The following is a 24700-nucleotide window of genomic DNA, read 5'->3' as shown; positions in this document are numbered from 1 at the left end:
CTCTGTCCCCCCCTGTCCCCCCCTGTCCCCCCTGTCCTCCCCTGTCCCCCCCTGTCCTCCCCTGTCCTCCCCTGTCCTCCTCTGTCCTCCCCTGTCCCCCTGTCCCCCCCTGTCCTCCTCTGTCCTCCCCTGTCCTCCCCTGTCCCCCCTGTCCTCCCCTGTCCCCCCCTGTCCTGTCCTCCCCTGTCCTCCTCTGTCCTCCCCTGTCCTCCCCTGTCCTCCCCTGTCCTCCCCTGTCCTCCTCTGTCCCCCCCTGTCCTCCTCTGTCCTCCCCTGTCCTCCCCTGTCCTCCTCTGTCCCCCCCTGTCCTCCTCTGTCCCCCCCTGTCCTCCCCTGTCCTCCCCTGTCCTCCCTGTCCTCCTCTGTCCCCCCCCGTCCTCCCCTGTCACCCCCTGTCCCCCCCTGTCCCCCCTGTCCTCCTCTGTCACCCCCTGTCCTCCCCTGTCCTCCCCTGTCCCCCCCTGTCCCCCCTGTCCTCCCCTGTCCCCCCCTGTACTCCCCTGTCCTCCCCTGTCCTCCTCTGTCACCCCCTGTCCTCCCCTGTCCTCCCCTGTCCCCCCCTGTCCTCCCCTGTCCTCCCTTGTCCTCCTCTGTCCCCCCTGTCCTCCCCTGTCCTCCCTTGTCCTCCTCTGTCCCCCCTGTCCTCCCCTGTCCTCCTCTGTCCCCTCCTGTCCTCCCCTGTCCCCCCCTGTCCTCCCCTGTCCCCCCCTGTCCTCCCCTGTCCTCCCCTGTCCTCCTCTGTCACCCCCTGTCCCCCTGCCCCCCCTGTCCTCCCCTGTCCTCCCCTGTCCTCCTCTGTCCCCCCTGTCCTCCTCTGTCCTCCCCTGTCCTCCCCTGTCCTCCTCTGTCCTCCCCTGTCCCCCTGTCCCCCCCTGTCCCCCCCTGTCCTCCTCTGTCCTCCCCTGTCCTCCCCTGTCCCCCCTGTCCTCCCCTGTCCCCCCCTGTCCTGTCCTCCCCTGTCCTCCTCTGTCCTCCCCTGTCCTCCCCTGTCCCCCCCTGTCCTCCTCTGTCCTCCCCTGTCCTCCCCTGTCCTCCCTGTCCTCCTCTGTCCCCCCCCGTCCTCCCCTGTCACCCCCTGTCCCCCCCTGTCCTCCCCTGTCCTCCCCTGTCCCCCTGTCCCCCCCTGTCCCCCTGTCCCCCCCTGTCCCCCCCTGTCCTCCTCTGTCCCCCCCTGTCCTCCTCTGTCCCCCCTGTCCTCCTCTGTCCCCCCCTGTCCTCCTCTGTCCCCCCTGTCCTCCTCTGTCCCCCCTGTCCTCCTCTGTCCCCCCCTGTCCTCCCCTGTCCTCCCCTGTCCTCCTCTGTCCCCCCCTGTCCTCCTCTGTCCTCCCCTGTCCTCCCCTGTCCTCCCCTGTCCTCCTCTGTCCCCCCCTGTCCTCCTCTGTCCCCCCTGTCCTCCTCTGTCCCCCCCTGTCCTCCTCTGTCCCCTCCTGTCCTCCCCTGTCCCCCCTGTCCTCCCCTGTCCTCCCCTGTCCTCCTCTGTCACCCCCTGTCCCCCTGTCCCCCCCTGTCCTCCTCTGTCCCCCCCTGTCCTCCTCTGTCCCCCCCTGTCCTCCTCTGTCCTCCTCTGTCACCCCCTGTCCCCCTGTCCCCCCTGTCCTCCTCTGTCCCCTCCTGTCCTCCCCTGTCCTCCCCTGTCCTCCCATGTCCCCCCTTGTCCTCCCCTGTCCTCCCCTGTCCCCCCCTGTCCTCCCCTGTCCTCCTCTGTCACCCCCTGTCCCCCTGTCCCCCCCTGTCCTCCTCTGTCCCCCCTTGTCCTCCCCTGTCCTCCTCTGTCCTCCTCTGTCCCCCCTGTCCTCCCCTGTCCCCCCTGTCCCCTCGTCCTCCCCTGTCCCCCCGTCCTCCCCCGTCCTCCCCTGTCCTCCTCTGTCCTCCCCTGTCCCCCCCGTCCCCCTCTGTCCCCCCCTGTCCTCCCCTGTCCTCTGCTGTCCTCCCCTGTCCTCCTCTGTCCCGCCCTGTCCTCCTCTGTCCTCCCCTGTCCTCCCCTCAGGGACAGTCAGGATGTCCCGGGTTTCCAGGTGTAAAGGGACAACCAGGAGACAGTGGAGACTTTGGTCCTCCAGGATCTTGTGGTCCCTGTGGTCCTAAAGGACTCGCTGGACCCCCGGGCTGCAGAGGTGAACCCTGACCCCAGAGACACATCTGGACATGTTGTACTTGCTCCTAGCGGCTAGCTGCTAGCTGTTAGCCGTTAGCGGCTAGCTATTAGCTGCTAGCTGTTAGCTGCTAGCTGTTAGCGGCTAGCTATTAGCTGCTAGCTGTTAGCTGCTAGCTGTTAGCTGCTAGCTGTTAGCGGCTAGCTGTTAGCTGCTAGCTGTTAGCTGCTAGCTGTTAGCTGTTAGCCGTTAGCTGCTAGCCGTTAGCGGATAGCTGCTGGCTGTGGTCTCATGTGGTCTCATGTGGTCTCTGTGTGTCCCAGGTCTCCCTGGAGCGGGGGGGGGGAAGGGGTGCGACGGTCCTCCAGGAGTCAACGGTCCTTCTGGTCCCGGTGGACTCTCAGGTAATAAGGGGGCACCTGGAGATCCTGGTCCAGCTGGATCCAGAGGGAACCAGGGACAAGACGGGATCCCGGGTCCACCTGGGGAGAAAGGAGCCATGGGAGGTGAGCTCTGATTGGTCCGTCGTCTGACTCTCCTCTCCTCTGATTGGTCTGTCTGACTCTCCTCTCCTCTGATTGGTCTGTCTGACTCTCCTCTCCTCTGATTGGTCCGTTTGCAGCTCCTGGAGTCGGACCTCGAGGACCAGACGGGACTAAAGGTCCAGCAGGTGAGTCCTCCGGTCCGACCCGGTCCGGCCCGGTCTCGGTCCGACCCGGTCCGGCCCGGTCCAGCCCGGTCTGACCCGGTCCGACCCGGTCCGGCTGAGTCTCATTAGAAGCAGCAGAAGAATAACTGATTCTGGTCTCTGGTGTCCCCCCTCAGGCTACGCTGGGGACCTTGGTCCTCCTGGTCCCTGTGGTCCTCCTGGCCCTTCTGGACCTGCGGGACAGCCGGGTTGTCCTGGTCCTTCTGGACCTCCTGGTGCTCCTGGATATCCTGGTTCTGAGGGACTCTGCACAGAAGGAGTCAAAGGAGAGACCGGATCCCCCGGGGCTCAGGGACCAAACGGTGACTACAGTCCAGACCTCTTCCAGAGGTGGTCTCAGGTCTAGGTGGTGTCAGGTCTAGGTGGTCTCAGGTCTAGATGGTCTCAGGTCTAGGTGGTCTCAGGTCTAGATGGTGTCAGGTCTAGGTGGTGTCAGGTCTATGTGGTCTCAGGTCTAGGTGGTGTCAGGTCTAGGTGGTGTCAGGTCTAGATGGTCTCAGGTCTAGGTGGTCTCAGGTCTAGGTGGTCTCAGGTCTAGGTGGTGTCAGGTCTAGATGGTCTCAGGTCTAGGTGGTGTCAGGTCTATGTGGTCTCAGGTCTAGGTGGTGTCAGGTCTATGTGGTCTCAGGTCTAGATGGTCTCAGGTCTAGGTGGTCTCAGGTCTAGATGGTCTCAGGTCTAGATGGTCTCAGGTCTACGTGGTCTCAGGTCTAGGTGGTGTCAGGTCTAGGTGGTCTCAGGTCTAGATGGTCTCAGGTCTAGGTGGTCTCAGGTCTAGATGGTCTCAGGTCTAGATGGTCTCAGGTCTAGGTGGTCTCAGGTCTAGGTGGTCTCAGGTCTAACTGAGTCTGTTTCTCTCTGCAGGTCCTGGTGGCTTTCAGGGTCCTCCTGGTCCTCCAGGTCCTGGTTTTAAAGGAGACAAAGGGTCTACGGGAGCGTCAGGTGATCCTGGAGCGCCTGGTTGCCCCGGCGACCGCGGCCAACCGGGCGAGCCGGTCAGTATCTCATCGCCATGGTAACCTGTCAGTCACATGATGCGTCAGTGTTTATTATATCACACCGCCATGGTTACCTGACCCTAACCCTCAGCTGCAGCGTTTATTATATCACATCGCCATGGTTACCTGACCCTAACCCTCAGCTGCAGTGTTTATTATACCACATCGCCATGGTTACCTGACCCTAACCCTCAGCTGCAGTGTTTATTATATCACATCGCCATGGTAACCTGACCCTAACCCTCAGCTGTAGCGTTTATTATATCACATCGCCATGGTTACCTGACCCTAACCCTCAGCTGCAGTGTTTATTATATCACATCGCCATGGTAACCTGACCCTAACCCTCAGCTGTAGCGTTTATTATATCACATCGCCATGGTTACCTGACCCTAACCCTCAGCTGCAGCGTTTATTATAGCTCATCGCCATGGTTACCTGACCCTAACCCTCAGCTGCAGTGTTTATTATATCACATCGCCATGGTAACCTGACCCTAACCCTCAGCTGTAGCGTTTATTATATCACATCGCCATGGTTACCTGACCCTAACCCTCAGTTGCAGCGTTTATTATATCACATCGCCATGGTTACCTGACCCTAACCCTCAGCTGCAGCGTTTATTATATCACATCGCCATGGTTACCTGACCCTAACCCTCAGCTGCAGCGTTTATTATATCTCATCGCCATGGTTACCTGACCCTAACCCTCAGCTGCAGCGTTTATTATATCACATCGCCATGGTTACCTGACCCTAACCCTCAGCTGCAGCGTTTATTATATCACATCGCCATGGTTACCTGACCCTAACCCTCAGCTGCAGCGTTTATTATATCACATCGCCATGGTTACCTGACCCTAACCCTCAGCTGCAGCGTTTATTATATCACATCGCCATGGTTACCTGACCCTAACCCTCAGCTGCAGCGTTTATTATAGCTCATCGCCATGGTTACCTGACCCTAACCCTCAGCTGCAGCGTTTATTATATCACATCGCTATGGTTACCTGACCCTAACCCTCGGCTGTAGCGTTTATTATATCACATCGCCATGGTTACCTGACCCTAACCCTCAGCTGCAGTGTTTACGACTGTTTCTCACACTGATGACCGATCTGGGTCAGGGTCAGGGGTCAGGGTCAGGGGTCAGGGGTCAGGGGTCAGGGTCAGGGGTCAGTGATTTATTTATTGTACAGAGAAACAGACATCATGTGAAAGTATTTAATAAAACATGAAACACATCAGCTCAGTTTTGGCCGAAGTCTTTAATAATTGTAACTGATGAAGATGAAGGTTTGATCATTTATAATAAATGTGACTCTTTCCCTTTAAATCTATAATCACTAAACACAGTGAGACACTGAGGTCCAGGCGGGGGGGGGGGCGGGTTTCTTTGTGTCAGGGGTCAGAGGTCAGAGGCAGCCTGTCATGTCTGTGTCTGGTTGTTGTTGACAGGGGGGCGATGGACGAGCAGGCCCACCTGGACTCAAAGGCCTGCTGGGAGACACTGGCATCACAGGACCTGTTGGTAAGACCTGGTCTACTGGTCTACTGGTCTACCGGTCTACTGGTCTACTGGTCTACTGGTCTACTGGTCTACCTCAGTTAACCAGCTGTTAACGGTTCTGCAGGTCCAGTTAACCCGGTTCCTCTCTGGACCGCATGTCTGTGTTTCAGGTTTAAAGGGGGACGAAGGGGCACCAGGTCCTGCAGGTTTACAGGGACCTCCGGGACCTCCTGGGAGAAGGGGTAAGGCAGGAAGTGATGTCACACTGTGGTCCTGGTTCACTGTTGATCCTTTATGAAGTGCTGCATCCTGGTGGAGGTTTAGTACAGTGCTGAATCTGAACCTGCAGGTCTGGAGGGGAGCGATGTACCGAGGGAGGTGAAGGTGGAGGAAGGAGACCCGGGCTATGCTGGAGAACAGGGCCAACCCGGAGAAGTAGGACCCCCAGGGGCCCGAGGACGGGTCGGGTATACAGGTGAGTCTTCAGGGTTTAGATGAGACCAGTTGTCAGAACCAGTCTAACGGTTGTTTTCTGGATCCAGGGTCTAAAGGCGTCCGAGGGAGGGGCGGTCTACTTGGACGGGTCGGGTTTCCTGGACTGAAAGGGGACAAAGGGAACCGAGGATTCTCTGGACCAAAAGGTAAGACATCTAAGCTCTTTAATGTGGTCCATTAAGGTCTCATGGTTTAACTGGTTCATATGGGGAAGTGTGTCCCGGTCCTCCGTGGATCAGGTCTTCACAGACTGGGAGGAGCGGTCTGGTCTCGTGGCTCATTTCACACTTCCTGTCCGCAGGTACCGATGGTCCACGAGGTGCCGTCGGAGCTAAAGGTCTCCGGGGTCAGCAGGGTTCATGCAGCCCGGTACCAGAGGACAGCTTCCTGTTCACCAGACACAGCCAGAAGCTGACTGTCCCAGACTGTCCTGCAGGATCCGGTCAGGTCTTCACCGGATACTCTCTGCTGTTCATCAACGGGAACAACCGGGCTCACGGACAAGACCTGGGTACGTGAGACACTGAGACACTGAGACAGACACTGAGACAGACGCTGAGACACTGAGACAGACGCTGAGACAGACACTGAGACACTGAGACGCTGAGACACTGAGACAGACACTGAGACAGACACTGAGACACTGAGACAGACACTGAGACAGACACTGAGACAGACACTGAGACACTGAGACAGACGCTGAGACAGACACTGAGACGCTGAGACAGACACTGAGACAGACACTGAGACAGACACTGAGACACTGAGACAGACGCTGAGACAGACACTGAGACACTGAGACAGACACTGAGACAGACACTGAGACACTGAGACACTGAGACAGACGCTGAGACACTGAGACAGACGCTGAGACAGACACTGAGACAGACACTGAGACACTGAGACAGACACTGAGACAGACACTGAGACACTGAGACACTGAGACAGACGCTGAGACAGACGCTGAGACACTGAGACAGACACTGAGACACTGAGACGCTAAGACGCTGAGACACTGAGACGCTAAGACGCTGAGACACTGAGACGCTAAGACGCTGAGACAGACACTGAGACGCTGAGACAGACACTGAGACAGACACTGAGACAGACACTGAGACGCTGAGACGCTGAGACACTGAGACAGACACTGAGACGCTGAGACACTGAGACAGACACTGAGACAGACACTGAGACAGACACTGAGACAGACACTGAGACAGGCACTGAGACGCTGAGACAGACACTGAGACACTGAGACGCTGAGACACTGAGACAGACGCTGAGACGCTGAGACAGACACTGAGACACTGAGACAGACGCTGAGACACTGAGACGCTGAGACACTGAGACAGACACTGAGACAGACACTGAGACAGACACTGAGACACTGAGACGCTGAGACAGACACTGAGACACTGAGACGCTGAGACACTGAGACAGACACTGAGACACTGAGACAGACGCTGAGACAGACACTGAGACACTGAGACAGACACTGAGACAGACACTGAGACGCTGAGACACTGAGACACTGAGACAGACGCTGAGACACTGAGACGCTGAGACACTGAGACACTGAGACAGACACTGAGACAGACACTGAGACACTGAGACGCTGAGACACTGAGACAGACACTGAGACAGACACTGAGACACTGAGACGCTGAGACAGACACTGAGACGCTGAGACACTGAGACACTGAGACAGACACTGAGACAGACACTGAGACGCTGAGACACTGAGACACTGAGACAGACACTGAGACACTGAGACAGACGCTGAGACAGACACTGAGACAGACACTGAGACAGACACTGAGACACTGAGACAGACACTGAGACACTGAGACACTGAGACGCTGAGACACTGAGACAGACGCTGAGACACTGAGACACTGAGACAGACACTGAGACAGACACTGAGACACTGAGACGCTGAGACACTGAGACGCTGAGACACTGAGACAGACACTGAGACACTGAGACAGACACTGAGAAGCTGAGACACTGAGACAGACACTGAGACAGACACTGAGACACTGAGACAGACACTGAGACACTGAGACAGACACTGAGACACTGAGACACTGAGACAGACACTGAGAAGCTGAGACAGACACTGAGACACTGAGACACTGAGACAGACACTGAGAAGCTGAGACAGACACTGAGACAGACACTGAGACATGCAGCCTCAGGACGTTTCTGTCCACTGATCAGCAGATTTCTGTCTTTAAAGGAGAATTCTGCTCATTTAATGATTTTATATAAATTCAGATCCACAACGGCCTCATCACCCAGCTGGGAGTCTGGACTGGGTTTGGGTCACGTGACATCACTATGACATCACTATGACATCACTGTGACATCACTGTGACATCACTATGACATCGCTGTGACCTCACTATGACATCACTGTGACCTCACTATGACATCACTATGACACCACTGTGACATCGCTGTGACCTCACTATGACATCACTGTGACATGACATCACTATGACATCACTGTGACATGACATCACTGTGACATCACTATGACATCACTGTGCCTTCACTGTGACATCTGTCTCTGCAGGGACGCTGGGCAGCTGTCTTCCTAAGTTCACCACCCTGTCCTAACGTCTCTGTGTCTCTGTGTCTCTGCAGGGACGCTGGGCAGCTGTCTCCCTAAGTTCACCACCCTGTCCTAACGTCTCTGTGTCTCTGTGTCTCTGCAGGGACGCTGGGCAGCTGTCTTCCTAAGTTCACCACCCTGTCCTAACGTCTCTGTGTCTCTGTGTCTCTGCAGGGACGCTGGGCAGCTGTCTTCCTAAGTTCACCACCCTGTCCTAACGTCTCTGTGTCTCTGTGTCTCTGCAGGGACGCTGGGCAGCTGTCTTCCTAAGTTCACCACCCTGTCCTAACGTCTCTGTGTCTCTGTGTCTCTGTAGGGACGCTGGGCAGCTGTCTTCCTAAGTTCACCACCCTGTCCTAACGTCTGTCTGTCTCTGTGTCTCTGCAGGGACGCTGGGCAGCTGTCTTCCTAAGTTCACCACCCTGTCCTAACGTCTCTGTGTCTCTGTGTCTCTGCAGGCACGCTGGGCAGCTGTCTTCCTAAGTTCACCACCCTGTCCTAACGTCTCTGTGTCTCTGTGTCTCTGCAGGGACGCTGGGCAGCTGTCTTCCTAAGTTCACCACCCTGTCCTAACGTCTGTCTGTCTCTGTGTCTCTGTGTCTCTGCAGGGACGCTGGGCAGCTGTCTTCCTAAGTTCACCACCCTGTCCTAACGTCTCTGTGTCTCTGTGTCTCTGCAGGGACGCTGGGCAGCTGTCTTCCTAAGTTCACCACCCTGTCCTAACGTCTCTGTGTCTCTGTGTCTCCGTGTCTCTGCAGGGACGCTGGGCAGCTGTCTTCCTAAGTTCACCACCCTGTCCTAACGTCTCTGTGTCTCTGTGTCTCTGCAGGGACGCTGGGCAGCTGTCTTCCTAAGTTCACCACCCTGTCCTAACGTCTGTCTGTCTCTGTGTCTCTGCAGGGACGCTGGGCAGCTGTCTTCCTAAGTTCACCACCCTGTCCTAACGTCTCTGTGTCTCTGTGTCTCTGCAGGGACGCTGGGCAGCTGTCTCCCTAAGTTCACCACCCTGTCCTAACGTCTCTGTGTCTCTGTGTCTCTGTGTCTCTGTGTCTCTGCAGGGACGCTGGGCAGCTGTCTTCCTAAGTTCACCACCCTGTCCTAACGTCTCTGTGTCTCTGTGTCTCTGTGTCTCTGCAGGGACGCTGGGCAGCTGTCTTCCTAAGTTCACCACCCTGTCCTAACGTCTCTGTGTCTCTGTGTCTCTGTGTCTCTGCAGGGACGCTGGGCAGCTGTCTTCCTAAGTTCACCACCATGCCGTTCCTGTTCTGTAACACCGACAGCACCTGCCGCTACGCCTCACGCAACGACTACTCCTATTGGCTGTCCACCGACCAATCACAGCCAGACAACATCCCCTTTATCTCTGAGGATTCACTGCAGCTTTACATCAGCAGGTAATACACACACACACACACACACACACACACACACACACACACACCTGGTGCAGGTACACACCTGAAACACACACCTGTGTGTGTTACCTGCAGCCCAGGTGTGTGTGTACCTGCACCAGGTGTGTGTGTGTGTGTGTGTGTGTGTTTCAGGTGTTTCAGGTGTGTGTGTGTTTCAGGTGTTTCAGGTGTGTGTGTGTGTGTGTGTGTGTTTCAGGTGTGCTGTGTGTGAGGCCAAAGCCAACGTGATCGCCGTCCACAGTCAGACCAGCGTGGTTCCAGACTGTCCCGGCGGCTGGGACTCTCTGTGGGCCGGCTACTCCTTCGTCATGGTGAGATGATCACTCTAGGGTCAGGGTTAATCACTGTGAGATACCCAGCTCTGACCTCTGACCTCTGACCTCTCAACCTTTCTGTTGGCGGCGTTCAGGAGACCGGTGTGGGAGCCGAGGGGTCGGGTCAGCCGCTGGCCTCACCTGGATCCTGTCTGGAAAACTTCCGGAAGATTCCCTTCATCGAGTGTCACGGCCGAGGAACCTGCAACTACTACACCGACTCCTACAGCTACTGGCTGGCTGCACTCAACCCTGACGACATGTTCAGGTACGCCTCACCTGTACCAGTGTTCAGGTACGCCTCACCTATACCAGCGTTCAGGTACGCCACACCTGTACCAGTGTTCAGGTACGCCACACCTGTACCAGTGTTCAGGTACGCCACACCTGTACCAGCGCTCAGGTACGCCTCACCTGTACCTGCGCTCAGGTACGCCTCACCTGTACCAGCGGTCAGGTACGCCTCACCTGTACCAGCCGTCAGGTACGCCTCACCTGTACCAGCGGTCAGGTACGCCTCACCTGTACCAGCCGTCAGGTACGCCTCACCTGTACCAGCGGTCAGGTACGCCTCACCTGTACCTGCGCTCAGGTACGCCTCACCTGTACCTGCGTTCAGGTACGCCTCACCTGTACCAGCGTTCAGGTACACCTCACCTGTACCAGTGTTCAGGTACACCTCACCTGGTACAGTGGTCAGGTACGCCTCACCTGGTACAGCGGTCAGGTAGGCCTCACCTGTACCAGCGCTCAGGTACGCCTCACCTGTACCAGCGCTCAGGTACGCCTCACCTGGTACAGTGTTCAGGTACGCCTCACCTGTACCAGCGCTCAGGTACGCCTCACCTGTACCAGCGCTCAGGTACGCCTCACCTGGTACAGTGTTCAGGTACGCCTCACCTGGTACAGCGGTCAGGTAGGCCTCACCTGTTACAGTGTTCAGGTACGCCTCACCTGTACCAGCCGTCAGGTACGCCTCACCTGTACCAGCGCTCAGGTACGCCTCACCTGTACCAGCCGTCAGGTACGCCTCACCTGTACCAGCGCTCAGGTACGCCTCACCTGGTACAGTGTTCAGGTACGCCTCACCTGGTACAGCGGTCAGGTATGCCTCACCTGGTACAGTGTTCAGGTACGCCTCACCTGTACCAGCGGTCAGGTACGCCTCACCTGGTACAGTGTTCAGGTACGCCTCACCTGTACCAGCCGTCAGGTACGCCTCACCTGGTACAGTGTTCAGGTAGGCCTCACCTGGTACAGTGTTCAGGTACGCCTCACCTGGTACAGCGGTCAGGTACGCCTCACCTGTACCAGCGGTCAGGTACGCCTCACCTGGTACAGCGGTCAGGTACGCCTCACCTGGTACAGCGTTCAGGTACGCCTCACCTGTACCAGTGTTCAGGTACGCCTCACCTGTACCAGCGGTCAGGTACGCCTCACCTGGTACAGTGGTCAGGTACGACTCACCTGGTACAGTGTTCAGGTACGCCTCACCTGTACCAGCGTTCAGGTACGCCTCACCTGTACCAGTGGTCAGGTACGCCTCACCTGGTACAGCGGTCATGTACGCCTCACCTGGTGCAGTGGTCAGGTACGCCTCACCTGGTACAGTGTTCAGGTACGCCTCACCTGTACCAGCGGTCAGGTACGCCTCACCTGGTACAGTGTTCAGGTACGCCTCACCTGGTACAGTGTTCAGGTACGCCTCACCTGTACCAGCGGTCAGGTACGCCTCACCTGGTACAGTGTTCAGGTACGCCTCACCTGGTACAGTGTTCAGGTACGCCTCACCTGGTACAGTTTTCAGGTACGCCTCCCCTGGTACAGTGGTCAGGTAGGCCTCACCTGTACCAGCGGTCAGGTACGCCTCACCTGGTACAGTGTTCAGGTACGCCTCACCTGGTACAGTGGTCATGTACGCCTCACCTGTTACCTCATATCTCTCTCTCTCTCTCTCTCTCTCTCTCTCTCTCTCTCTCTCCCTCCCTCCCTCCCTCTCTCTCTCTCTCTCTCTCTCTCTCTCTCTCTCTCGTGCAGCAAACCGAAGCCTCACAGTGAAAATGGAGAATTTCCAGGAAATCTGATCAGCCGCTGTCGAGTCTGCGTGAAGCGCCCGTAACCATGACGACGTCACTACTGCGAAACTACCACTGTAAATACTACTGATACTACCGAGTAGTACTACTACAGTACTACTACAGTACTACTACTGATACTACTGAGTACTACTGAGTACAGTACTACTACTGATACTACTGAGTACTACTGAGTACAGTACTACTACTGATAACAGTACTATTGTACTGATAACACTATTGACAGGAGTACGACTGAAAGTACTAACAACAGTACTACGTAGTACTGCTCCTGTGTACTCTGAGGGGACGAGGTACTGACCAGTCAATACGATCCTTTGTATATTTGTTTCTAAAGTACTCAGATCCTTTGAATAAAGCTTTAAATACTTTAACTTATACAGTAAACTTCCTGCACTGAGTACAAAGAAACCAGCAGTAAAAGTTCCCAATCTGACTGTTACTATAAATGTGTTGGAGTACTGCTAATAGTACTACTAGTAGTACTACTAGTAGCACTCCTGCTTCTACTACTATGACTATATACTACTAGTGTTACTACCGCTTCAGTACTTCAATTAAATTTAAGTACTTACTAAATTAGTAAGTATACCCAAGAACTACTGCTGTAAGTACTACTGCTGTAAGTACCAGTACTACTAGTACTACTACTGTAAGTACCAGTACTACTAGTACTACTACTGTAAGTACCAGTACTACTGTAAGTACCAGTACTGCTAGTACTACTACTGTAAGTACCAGTACTACTAGTACTACTACTGTAAGTACCAGTACTACTGTAAGTACCAGTACTGCTAGTACTACTACTGTAAGTACTAGTCCTGGTACTGCTAGTACTACTACTGTAAGTACTACTGTAAGTACTGGTACTGCTAGTACTACTGTAAGTACTACTGCTAGTACTACTACTAGTACTACTACTGTAAGTCGGACTGTACATGTTCTTCCTGCTACTGTAGTACTTCTTCTGTCATTACTAAAACAAGCAGTACCTGATTCTGCCAGAAGGGGGCGGAGCCTGCCGAGAGCCAATCAGCAGCCTCCTCAGCTGCCACCAGGCGGTGTTCTGCCCGGCAACAGTGTGGAGCTCTCTGATTGGAAGCTTTTTGCAGCAGTGCATTCTGGGACTCGTATTCTTGTTTACAGTCACAACGAGCTGTACTTCCTGTTTGAAATGTATGAATTTATGTTTTTGGGTTAATAAAAGTGTTTTACAGAAGTCAGACCACTTCCTGTCACTTCCTGTTTGTTGCTTCAGTCTCGTCCAATCAGCTTCAGGCCTTTAAATAAAGTCAATTAAACATTTTGTAATTAAATCAGAGGTTTTATTAAATCTGTAAACCGTCATGCCTGGGGGGGGGGGGGCGAGGGCCCGACGTGTGGGGGGGCGAGGGCCCGACATGTGTGGGGGGGGGGCGAGGGCCCGACATGCGTGGGGGGGGGGGCGAGGGCCCGACATGCGTGGGGGGGGCGGTGCATGGGGGGGCGGGGTCCCTGAACGCATGTAGAGGGTCCCTGAACACATGTAGAGGGTCCCACCCTGAACGCATGTAGAGGGTCCCTGAACACATGTAGAGGGTCCCTGAACGCATGTAGAGGGTCCCTGAACACATGTAGAGGGTCCCACCCTGAACACATGTAGAGGGTCCCTGAACACATGTAGAGGGTCCCACCCTGAACACATGTAGAGGGTCCCACCCTGAACACATGTAGAGGGTCCCTGAACGCATGTAGAGGGTCCCTGAACGCATGTAGAGGGTCCCTGAACGCATGTAGAGGGTCCCACCCTGAACACATGTAGAGGGTCCCACCCTGAACACATGTAGAGGGTCCAACCCTGAACACATGTAGAGGGTCCCACCCTGAACACATGTAGAGGGTCCCACCCTGAACACATGTAGAGGGTCCCACCCTGAACACATGTAGAGGGTCCAACCCTGAACACATGTAGAGGGTCCCACCCTGAACGCATGTAGAGGGTCCCTGAACGCATGTAGAGGGTCCCACCCTGAACGCATGTAGAGGGTCCCTGAACGCATGTAGAGGGTCCCACCCTGAACGCATGTAGAGGGTCCCACCCTGAACGCATGTAGAGGGTCCCACCCTGAACGCATGTAGAGGGTCCCTGAACGCATGTAGAGGGTCCCACCCTGAACACATGTAGAGGGTCCCACCCTGAACACATGTAGAGGGTCCCACCCTGAACGCATGTAGAGGGTCCCACCCTGAACACATGTAGAGGGTCCCTGAACACATGTAGAGGGTCCCACACTGAACGCATGTAGAGGGTCCGTGAACACATGTAGAGGGTCCCTGAACGCATGTAGAGGGTCCCACCCTGAACACATGTAGAGGGTCCCTGAACACATGTAGAGGGTCCCTGAACACATGTAGAGGGTCCCACCCTGAACACATGTAGAGGGTCCCTGAACACATGTAGAGGGTCCCACCCTGAACACATGTAGAGGGTCCCTGAACACATGTAGAGGGTCCCACCCTGAACGCATGTAGAGGGTCCCTGAACACATGTAGAGGGTCCAACCCTGAACGCATGTAGAGGGTCCCTGAACGCATGTAGAGGGTCCCACCCTGAACGCATGTAGAGGGTCCCACCCTGAACGCATGTAGAGGGTCCCACCCTGAACGCATGTAGAGGGTCCCACCCTGAACGCATGTAGAGGGTCCAACCCTGAACACATGTAGAGGGTCCCACCCTGAACACATGTAGAGGGTCCCACCCTGAACACATGTAGAGGGTCCCACCCTGAATACATGTAGAGGGTCCCTGAACACATGTAGAGGGTCCCACCCTGAACGCATGTAGAGGGTCCCTGAACGCATGTAGAGGGTCCCTGAACGCATGTAGAGGGTCCCACCCTGAACGCATGTAGAGGGTCCCTGAACGCATGTAGAGGGTCCCACCCTGAACACATGTAGAGGGTCCCACCCTGAACACATGTAGAGGGTCCCACCCTGAACGCATGTAGAGGGTCCCACCCTGAACACATGTAGAGGGTCCCTGAACACATGTAGAGGGTCCCACCCTGAACACATGTAGAGGGTCCCTGAACACATGTAGAGGGTCCCACCCTGAACACATGTAGAGGGTCCCTGAACGCATGTAGAGGGTCCCACCCTGAACACATGTAGAGGGTCCCTGAACGCATGTAGAGGGTCCCACCCTGAACACATGTAGAGGGTCCCACCCTGAACACATGTAGAGGGTCCCACCCTGAACGCATGTAGAGGGTCCCTGAACACATGTAGAGGGTCCCACCCTGAACACATGTAGAGGGTCCCTGAACGCATGTAGAGGGTCCCACCCTGAACGCATGTAGAGGGTCCCTGAACACATGTAGAGGGTCCCTGAACACATGTAGAGGGTCCCACCCTGAACACATGTAGAGGGTCCCACCCTGAACGCATGTAGAGGGTCCCACCCTGAACGCATGTAGAGGGTCCCTGAACACATGTAGAGGGTCCCACACTGAACGCATGTAGAGGGTCCGTGAACACATGTAGAGGGTCCCTGAACGCATGTAGAGGGTCCCACCCTGAACACATGTAGAGGGTCCCTGAACACATGTAGAGGGTCCCACCCTGAACACATGTAGAGGGTCCCACCCTGAACGCATGTAGAGGGTCCCTGAACACATGTAGAGGGTCCCACCCTGAACGCATGTAGAGGGTCCCTGAACACATGTAGAGGGTCCCTGAACGCATGTAGAGGGTCCCACCCTGAACACATGTAGAGGGTCCCACCCTGAACGCATGTAGAGGGTCCCACCCTGAACGCATGTAGAGGGTCCCTGAACACATGTAGAGGGTCCCACACTGAACGCATGTAGAGGGTCCGTGAACACATGTAGAGGGTCCCTGAACGCATGTAGAGGGTCCCACCCTGAACACATGTAGAGGGTCCCTGAACACATGTAGAGGGTCCCACCCTGAACACATGTAGAGGGTCCCACCCTGAACGCATGTAGAGGGTCCCTGAACACATGTAGAGGGTCCCACCCTGAACGCATGTAGAGGGTCCCTGAACACATGTAGAGGGTCCCTGAACGCATGTAGAGGGTCCCACCCTGAACACATGTAGAGGGTCCCACCCTGAACGCATGTAGAGGGTCCCACCCTGAACACATGTAGAGCATTAATAATAATTAAAGCTGCTTGCAGCTTTAATTATTATTGTTATTGTTAGGGCCGAGCGTTGACCAGCATGAAGCCCTGTTGTATCTGTAAACCGTCATGCGTGGGGGGGGGGGGGGCGAGGGCCCCTCATGCATGGGGGGGGGGGGGCCGTCATGCTTGGGGGGGGCGAGGGCCCGTCATGCGTGGGGGGGTGGGGGGGTTCATCACTACCTGCAGCTTTAAAACTCATGTATGGGTCAGTAAGGTGAAAGCACTGAGGTTTGATAACCAGCTGCGTGTCACATGACCATCCACACGTTAAACTCCTTACAGCAGCTTCAGAAACATTAAATACAGAAGTTATGAGTCTGATGACGTTAAACCTCCCTTTCAGACTAAAACCCTAAAACACAGCGTTTCCTGGCACTCTGGTTGTCATGGAAACGCATCAGTCAAAATGAAATCCTCCTGTAATTTCCTGTTTGTGAGTTTGCTCCGTGACTCAGTGTGATGTCATCGGCGTCCCACTGAGTGTGTGTGTGTGTGTGCGTGTTTCTGTTTGTGTGTTTGTGTGTGTGTGTGTTTGTGTGTATGTGTGTCTCTGTGTGCGTGTGCGTGTGTGTGTGTGTGTGTGTTTGTGTGTATGTGTGTCTCTGTGTGCGTGTGCGTGCGTGTGTGTTTGTCTGCGTGTGTGTGTCTGTGTGTGTGTGTGTGTTTTTGTCTGTGTGTGTGTGTGTGTGTGTGTGTGTCTGTGTATGTGTGTCTGTGTGTGTGTTTTTGTCTATGTATGTGTGTCTGTGTATGTGTGTCTGTGTGTGTGTTTTTGTCTGTGTGTGTGTCTGTGTGTGTGTGTGTATGTCTATGTATGTGTGTGTGTGTGTGTGTGTTTTTGTCTGTGTGTGCGTGTGTGTGTGTGTTTTTGTCTGTGTGTGTGTGTGTGTGTGTGTGCGTGTGTGTGCGTGTGTGTGTGTGTGTGTGCTCATGCCAGCAGCTCCTTAGCAACATCTCATTGCTGTTAATATGTTACCACGGCAACCAGCTGCTGGTAATGTGTTATTAGCATCCGGAGAAGAAGATGAAGATTTGAAGTAGAGTCACTGCTGCCTTTAAAACCAGTGCTCCCAGTGCTCCCAGTGTGTTCCCAGTGTGTTCCCAGTGTTCCCAGTGCTCCCAGTGTTCCCAGTGTGTTCCCAGTGTTCCCAGTGTGCTCCCAGTGTTCCCAGTGTGTTCCCAGTGTGCTCCCAGTGCTCCCAGTGCTCCCAGTGTTCCCAGTGTGTTCCCAGTGTGCTCCCAGTGTTCCCAGTGTGCTCCCAGTGCTCCCAGTGTTCCCAGTATTTCCAGTGTGTTTCCAGTGTGTTCCCAGTGTGTTCCCAGTGTTCCGTGTTCTCCCACTGTTCCCAGTGTTCTCCCACTGTTCCCAGTGTTCCCAGTGTGTTCCCAGTGTGTTCCCAATGTGCTCCCAGTGTGTTCCCAATGTGTTCCCCGTGTGTTCCCCGTGTGCTCCCAGTGTGCTCCCAGTGTTCCCCCAGTGTGTTCCCAATGTGTTCCCCGTATGCTCCCAGTGTGCTCCCAGTGTTCCAAGTGTGCTCCCAGTGTGCTCCCAGTGTTCCAAGTGTGCTCCCAGTGTTCCAAGTGTGCTCCCAGTGTGCTCCCAGTGTGCTCCCAGTGTTCCCCCAGTGTGTTCCCAGTGTGCTCCCAGTGTGTTCCCACTGTTCCCACTGTTCCCAGTGTGCTCCCAGTGTTCCCAGTGTGTTCCCAGTATTTCCAGTGTGTTCCCAATGTTCCCAGTGTGTTCCCAGTGTGTTTCCAGTGTGCGCCCAGTGTTCCCAGTGTGTTCCCAGTGTGTTCCCAGTGTGTTCCCCGTGTGTTCCCCGTGTGTTCCCAGTGTGTTCCCAGTGTGTTCCCAGTGTTCCCAGTGTTCTCCCAATGTTCCCAGTGTGTTCCCAGTGTTCCCAGTGTGTCCCCAGTGTGTCCCCAGTGTGTTCCCCGTGTGTCCCCAGTGTGTCCCCAGTGTGTTCCCCGTGTGTTCCACGTGTGTTCCCAATGTTCCCAGTGTGTTCCCCGTGTGTTCCCCGTGTGTTCCCAGTGTGTTCCCAGTGTGTTCCCCGTGTGTTCCCAGTGTGTTCCCATTGTGCTCCCAGTGTGTTCCCAATGTTCCCAGTGTGCTCCCAGTGTGTTCCCAATGTTCCCAGTGTGTTCCCAGTGTGTTCCCTGTGCTCCCAGTGTGTTCCCATTGTGCTCCCAGTGTGTTCCCAATGTTCCCAGTGTGTTCCCAGTGTGTTCCCTGTGTGTTCCCAGTGTTCCCCGTGTGTTCCCAATGTGTTCCCAGTGTGCTCCCAGTGTGTTCCCATTGTGCTCCCTGTGTGTTCCCAATGTTCCCAGTGTGTTCCCAGTGTGTTCCCCGTGTGTTCCCTGTGTGTTCCCAGTGTGTCCCCAGTGTGTTCCCATTGTGCTCCCAGTGTTCCCCCAGTGTGTTCCCATTGTGCTCCCAGTGTGTTCCCAATGTTCCCAGTGTGTTCCCCGTGTGTTCCCAGTGTGCTCCCAGTGTGTTCCCAGTGTGCTCCCAGTGTGTTCCCATTGTGCTCCCTGTGTGTTCCCAATGTTCCCAGTGTGTTCCCAGTGTGTTCCCTGTGTGTTCCCTGTGTGTTCCCAGTGTGTCCCCAGTGTGTTCCCAGTGTGCTCCCAGTGTTCCCCCAGTGTGTTCCCATTGTGCTCCCAGTGTGTTCCCAATGTTCCCAGTGTGTTCCCAGTGTGCTCCCAGTGTGTTCCCATTGTGCTCCCTGTGTGTTCCCAATGTTCCCAGTGTGTTCCCAGTGTGTTCCCTGTGTGTTCCCAATGTTCCCAGTGTGTCCCCTGTGTTCCCAGTGTGCTCCCAGTGTTCCCCCAGTGTGTTCCCATTGTGCTCCCAGTGTGTTCCCAGTGTGTTCCCCGTGTGTTCCCATTGTGCTCCCTGTGTGTTCCCAATGTTCCCAGTGTGTTCCCAGTGTGTTCCCTGTGTGTTCCCAATGTTCCCAGTGTGTTCCCAGTGTGTTCCCAATGTTCCCAGTGTTCCCCCAGTGTGTTCCCCGTGTGTTCCCTGTGTGTTCCCAATGTTCCCAGTGTGTTCCCAGTGTGTTCCCAATGTTCCCAGTGTGTTCCCCGTGTGTTCCCTGTGTGTTCCCAATGTTCCCAGTGTGTCCCCAGTGTGCTCCCAGTGTGCTCCCAGTGTTCCCACAGTGTGTTCCCAGTGCATTATTAATTATTGATTAGCGTTCCTGATGATGTCATCTCCTCTCAGCTTTATTGATTAGCGTTCCTGATGATGTCATCTCCTCTCAGCTTTATTGATTAGCGTTCCTGATGATGTCATCTCCTCTCAGCTTTATTGATTAGCGTTCCTGATGATGTCATCTCCTCTCAGCTTTATTGATTAGCGTTCCTGATGATGTCATCTCCTCTCAGCTTTATTGATTAGCGTTCCTGATGATGTCATCTCCTCTCAGCTTTATTGATTAGCGTTCCTGATGATGTCATCTCCTCTCAGCTTTATTGATTATTGATTAGCGTTCCTGATGATGTCGTCTCCTCTCAGCTTTATTGATTAGTGTTCCTGATGATGTCATCTCCTCTCAGCTTTATTGATTATTGATTAGTGTTCCTGATGATGTCGTCTCCTCTCAGCTTTATTGATTAGCGTTCCTGATGATGTCGTCTCCTCTCAGCTTTATTGATTAGTGTTCCTGATGATGTCATCTCCTCTCAGCTTTATTGATTAGTGTTCCTGATGATGTCATCTCCTCTCAGCTTTATTGATTATTGATTAGTGTTCCTGATGATGTCATCTCCTCTCAGCTTTATTGATTAGCGTTCCTGATGATGTCGTCTCCTCTCAGCTTTATTGATTAGTGTTCCTGATGATGTCATCTCCTCTCAGCTTTATTGATTAGTGTTCCTGATGATGTCATCTCCTCTCAGCTTTATTGATTAGCGTTCCTGATGATGTCGTCTCCTCTCAGCTTTATTGATTATTGATTAGTGTTCCTGATGATGTCATCTCCTCTCAGCTTTATTGATTATTGATTAGTGTTCCTGATGATGTCATCTCCTCTCAGCTTTATTGATTAACGTTCCTGATGATGTCATCTCCTCTCAGCTTTATTGATTAGTGTTGCTGATGATGTCATCTCCTCTCAGCTTTATTGATTATTGATTAGTGTTCCTGATGATGTCGTCTCCTCTCAGCTTTATTGATTATTGATTAGTGTTCCTGATGATGTCGTCTCCTTTCAGCTTTATTGATTAGTGTTCCTGATGATGTCATCTCCTCTCAGCTTTATTGATTAGCGTTCCTGATGATGTCGTCTCCTCTCAGCTTTATTGATTAGTGTTCCTGATGATGTCATCTCCTCTCAGCTTTATTGATTAGTGTTCCTGATGATGTCGTCTCCTCTCAGCTTTATTGATTAGTGTTCCTGATGATGTCATCTCCTCTCAGCTTTATTGATTAGTGTTCCTGATGATGTCGTCTCCTCTCAGCTTTATTGATTAGTGTTCCTGATGATGTCATCTCCTCTCAGCTTTATTGATTAGTGTTCCTGATGATGTCATCTCCTCTCAGCTTTATTGATTATTGATTAGTGTTGCTGATGATGTCGTCTCCTCTCAGCTTTATTGATTATTGTTCCTGATGATGTCATCTCCTCTCAGCTTTATTGATTAGTGTTCCTGATGATGTCGTCTCCTCTCAGCTTTATTGATTAGTGTTCCTGATGATGTCGTCTCCTCTCAGCTTTATTGATTAGTGTTCCTGATGATGTCATCTCCTCTCAGCTTTATTGATTATTGATTAGTGTTCCTGATGATGTCATCTCCTCTCAGCTTTATTGATTAGTGTTCCTGATGATGTCATCTCCTCTCAGCTTTATTGATTATTGATTAGTGTTCCTGATGATGTCATCTCCTCTCAGCTTTATTGATTATTGATTAGTGTTCCTGATGATGTCGTCTCCTCTCAGCTTTATTGATTATTGATTAGCGTTCCTGATGATGTCGTCTCCTCTCAGCTTTATTGATCATTGATTAGTGTTCCTGATGATGTCATCTCCTCTCAGCTTTATTGATTAGCGTTCCTGATGATGTCGTCTCCTCTCAGCTGTTTGGGCCTCAGTGTGTTTGCTCTCAGCTCTGAGTGACTGAGCGACTCTCAGCGCTAATGAAGCGAACGCTCCGTTAATTGAGCCGCATGCTGCCGTTGTGTTTGCAGAAGACGAAGCGCTGCGGCTCTCTGATGGGTTTATTGTTCTGATCCATTAAAGCGCTGCGGCTCTCTGATGGGTTTATTGTTCTGATCCATTAAAAGTCAATCAGCTCTAATGCTGCTTTGTTTAACATGCCTCCATCACCAAGCACAGCTGTCAATCACAATGCATCATGGGAGCTCAGGAGGAGGGGTCTGAGCCTTCAAAAAGAGCAGCACCCCGAGGAGCACCAGCAGTCAGCACCAGGAGAACCAGGAGCACCAGGAGAACCAGGAGAACCAGACCAGAACCAGACCAGAACCAGGACAACCTGAAGAACCAGACCAGAACCAAACAGACCAGCAGACAGTAAGAAGGTAAAATACAAGATGAGATCAGCCAGAGGACGAAATGTTAGTCTAATGTTAGTTTAATGTTAGTTTAAGGTTAGCATTAGCATTAGCGTTAGCCTTAGCGTTAGCGTTAGCGTTAGCATTAGCGTAGCACCAGTACAAAGTTCAGTCCTGTTTCTTCTTCTGTGGTTCCTGCGCTTCACTTCTTCTTCTCTCTCTGATATGTGAGCAGGTATGCAGTGCGTTCAGTGTCCAGCTCTCTTGGTGGTGGTGGCGTTGGTTCTGGGTGTTTCCTCGCAGCCCAGCAGAGACCAGGACCAGTACCAGAACCAGGACCAGGACCAGGACCTGGACCTGGAGCTGCGTCACCACCGGCTGCTCCAACGGGCTCGCAGCGCCGGCCTCCTGTCGCAGGTCAGAGCCAATCACAACGCTCCGTTAGCTCTAGCAGCTGAGTCAAAATGACTCAATAAGCTGTCTCACCTGTCTGTCTGTCTGTCTCACCTGTCTGTCTGTCTCACCTGTCTGTCTGTCTCACCTGTCTGTCTGTCTCACCTGTCTGTCTCACCTGTCTGTCTCACCTGTCTGTCCTCACCTGTCTGTCTGTCTGTCTCACCTGTCTGTCTGTCTCACCTGTCTGTCTGTCTGTCTGTCTCACCTGTCTGTCTGTCTGTCTGTCTCACCTGTCTGTCTGTCTGTCTCACCTGTCTGTCTGTCTGTCTCACCTGTCTGTCTCACCTGTCTGTCTGTCTGTCTCACCTGTCTGTCTGTCTGTCTCACCTGTCTGTCTCACCTGCCTGTCTGTCTGTCTGTCTCACCTGTCTGTCTGTCTGTCTCACCTGTCTGTCTGTCTGTCTGTCTCACCTGTCTGTCTGTCTCACCTGTCTGTCTGACCTGTCTCACCTGTCTCACCTGTCAGGAGTGGAGTAAGCGTGCAGTGGAGGACCTCCTGGCCCAGATGTCCCTCCCAGACCCCCAGCGGGAGTCTGAGCTGGTTTCCATGGAGACAGGAAGGATGAACCTGGAGCGGTCCGTCGACCCCCCCAACAGCCTACCCCCCCGAGAGAGGAAGGCCGGCTGCAAGAACTTCTACTGGAAGGGCATCACTTCCTGTTAGACCCCCCCCCCCCCCAGGTACCTGTCTGTCTGTTAGACCCCCCCCCCAGGTACCTGTCTGTCTGTTAGACCCCCCCCCCCCGTTCCCAGTCTCACCTGTCTCACCTGTTTTTCTGTTCCCAGCTGAGGCCACGCCCACAGTAGACCAACCGACCAATCCCAGAGCACCTGACCTTCACCTGAGTAACTGGACGGACCAATCAGCAGCTGTCTGGCTGAGTGTACCTGAATAATTCCTTTAATTACCAATAAAGAGACGAATCACACCTCTGGCTCCGCCTCCTCTGTCCTCTCATCCAATCACACCTCTGGCTCCGCCTCCTCTGTCCTCTGGCCCCGCCTCCTCTGTCCACTCATCCAGTCACACCTCTGGCTCCGCCTCCTCTGTACACTCATCCAATCACACCTCTGGCTCCGCCTCCTCTGTCCTCTCATCCAGTCACACCTCTGGCTCCGCCTCCTCTGTCCTCTCATCCAGTCACACCTCTGGCTCCGCCTCCTCTGTCCTCTGGCCCCGCCTCCTCTGTCCTCTCATCCAGTCACACCTCTGGCTCCGCCTCCTCTGTCCTCATCCAGTCACACCTCTGGCTCCGCCTCCTCTGTCCACTCATCCAATCACACCTCTGGTTCACAGTGAGCTGGGTGAGCTGATAGAACTGGGAGAGGTGGGTGAACTGGGAGAGGTGGGTGAGGGGGGAGAGGGGGGAGAGGTGGGTGAACTGGGAGAGGTGGGAGAGGTGGAGGAACTGGGAGAGGGGGGAGAGGTGGGTGAACTTGGTGAACTGGGAGAGGTGGAGGAACTGGTAGAACTGGTAGAACAGGGAGTACTGGGTGAACTGGGAGAAGTGGAGGAACTGGGTGTACTGTGAGAGGTTGGTGAACTGGGTGAACTGGGAGAGGTGGAGGAGAGGTGGGGGAGAGGGGGGAGAGGGGGGTGAACTGGGTGAACTGGGAGAGGGGGGAGAGGTGGGAGTACTGGGTGAACTGGGAGAGGGGGGGAGAGGTGGGAGTACTGAGTGAACTGGGAGAGGGGGGAGAGGTGGGAGTACTGGGTGTACTGGGAGAGGGGGGAGAGGTGGAGGAACTGGGTGAACTGGGAGAGGTGGAGGAACTGGGTGAACTGGGAGAGGTGGAGGAACTGGGTGAACTGGGAGAGGTGGGAGAGGGGGGAGTACTGGGAGAGGTGGAGGAACTGGGTGAACTGGGTGAACTGGGAGAGGGGGGAGAGGGGGGAGAGGGGGGAGAGGTGGAGGAACTGAGGTGGAAACGTGTCGGTGAACAAACGAGTGTAATGAAGCTTTAATGGAAATCTGAGAGAAAGCAAATATTAACTCTACACACACACACTCACAGAGACACACACACACACACACACACACACACACACACACAGAGACATACACACACACACACACTAACACAGCTGTGTGTGTGTGTGTGTGTGTGTGAGTCTGAGTGTGTGTTTGTGTGTCTGTGTGTGTGTGTGTGTTAGTGTGTAGAGTTACAGTGAAATATTTAACACTAAAAGCATCACAGGATGTTTTAAAGGACCAGTGTCTGACAATAAATCATAAACTAGATTATAAACAATAAACAGTATAAATATATATATATATATATATATATGTATACAC

General features: G+C 54.0%; 2 protein-coding genes across 2 annotated transcripts in view; both read left to right on the top strand.

Moving 5' to 3' along the window:
- The window catches only part of col4a3 (collagen, type IV, alpha 3), a 47314-nt gene extending 34989 nt beyond the window's left edge, over positions 1 to 12325 (top strand). The window contains exons 42-55 of the mRNA XM_053320399.1: positions 1988 to 2114; positions 2417 to 2599; positions 2716 to 2831; positions 2919 to 3132; positions 3667 to 3797; positions 5259 to 5331; positions 5481 to 5552; positions 5660 to 5785; positions 5853 to 5951; positions 6107 to 6316; positions 9639 to 9816; positions 10034 to 10148; positions 10247 to 10419; positions 12189 to 12325. Coding sequence (XP_053176374.1) covers positions 1988 to 2114; positions 2417 to 2599; positions 2716 to 2831; positions 2919 to 3132; positions 3667 to 3797; positions 5259 to 5331; positions 5481 to 5552; positions 5660 to 5785; positions 5853 to 5951; positions 6107 to 6316; positions 9639 to 9816; positions 10034 to 10148; positions 10247 to 10419; positions 12189 to 12270 — 1899 coding nt within the window. The 3' untranslated portion in view covers positions 12271 to 12325. The remainder of the gene's footprint in view (positions 1 to 1987; positions 2115 to 2416; positions 2600 to 2715; positions 2832 to 2918; positions 3133 to 3666; positions 3798 to 5258; positions 5332 to 5480; positions 5553 to 5659; positions 5786 to 5852; positions 5952 to 6106; positions 6317 to 9638; positions 9817 to 10033; positions 10149 to 10246; positions 10420 to 12188) is intronic.
- Positions 12326 to 22184: 9859 nt separating this feature from the next.
- On the top strand, positions 22185 to 23067 carry sst1.2 (somatostatin 1, tandem duplicate 2). Its single transcript, XM_053320705.1, has 2 exons — positions 22185 to 22364; positions 22870 to 23067. The coding sequence occupies exons 1-2, from the start codon at positions 22185 to 22187 to the stop codon at positions 23065 to 23067; spliced, it is 378 nt and encodes a 125-aa protein (XP_053176680.1).
- Positions 23068 to 24700: the final 1633 nt, after the last annotated feature.

The sequence above is a fragment of the Scomber japonicus genome, chromosome 6 (genome assembly GCF_027409825.1).
Source record: "Scomber japonicus isolate fScoJap1 chromosome 6, fScoJap1.pri, whole genome shotgun sequence".
NCBI classification, from domain to species: Eukaryota; Metazoa; Chordata; class Actinopteri; order Scombriformes; family Scombridae; genus Scomber; species Scomber japonicus.
Note: the sequence above shows the minus strand (reverse complement) of the source record. Positions and strands in the feature narration are given on the sequence as shown.

Bases quoted from the DNA above. Each gene is read 5' to 3' on its own strand.
- sst1.2 (XM_053320705.1), top strand. From the start codon at position 22,185: ATGCAGTGCGTTCAGTGTCCAGCTCTCTTGGTGGTGGTGGCGTTGGTT. The intron at 22,365-22,869 runs GTCAGAGCCAAT...CTCACCTGTCAG, and splicing joins GCGCCGGCCTCCTGTCGCAG to GAGTGGAGTAAGCGTGCAGT.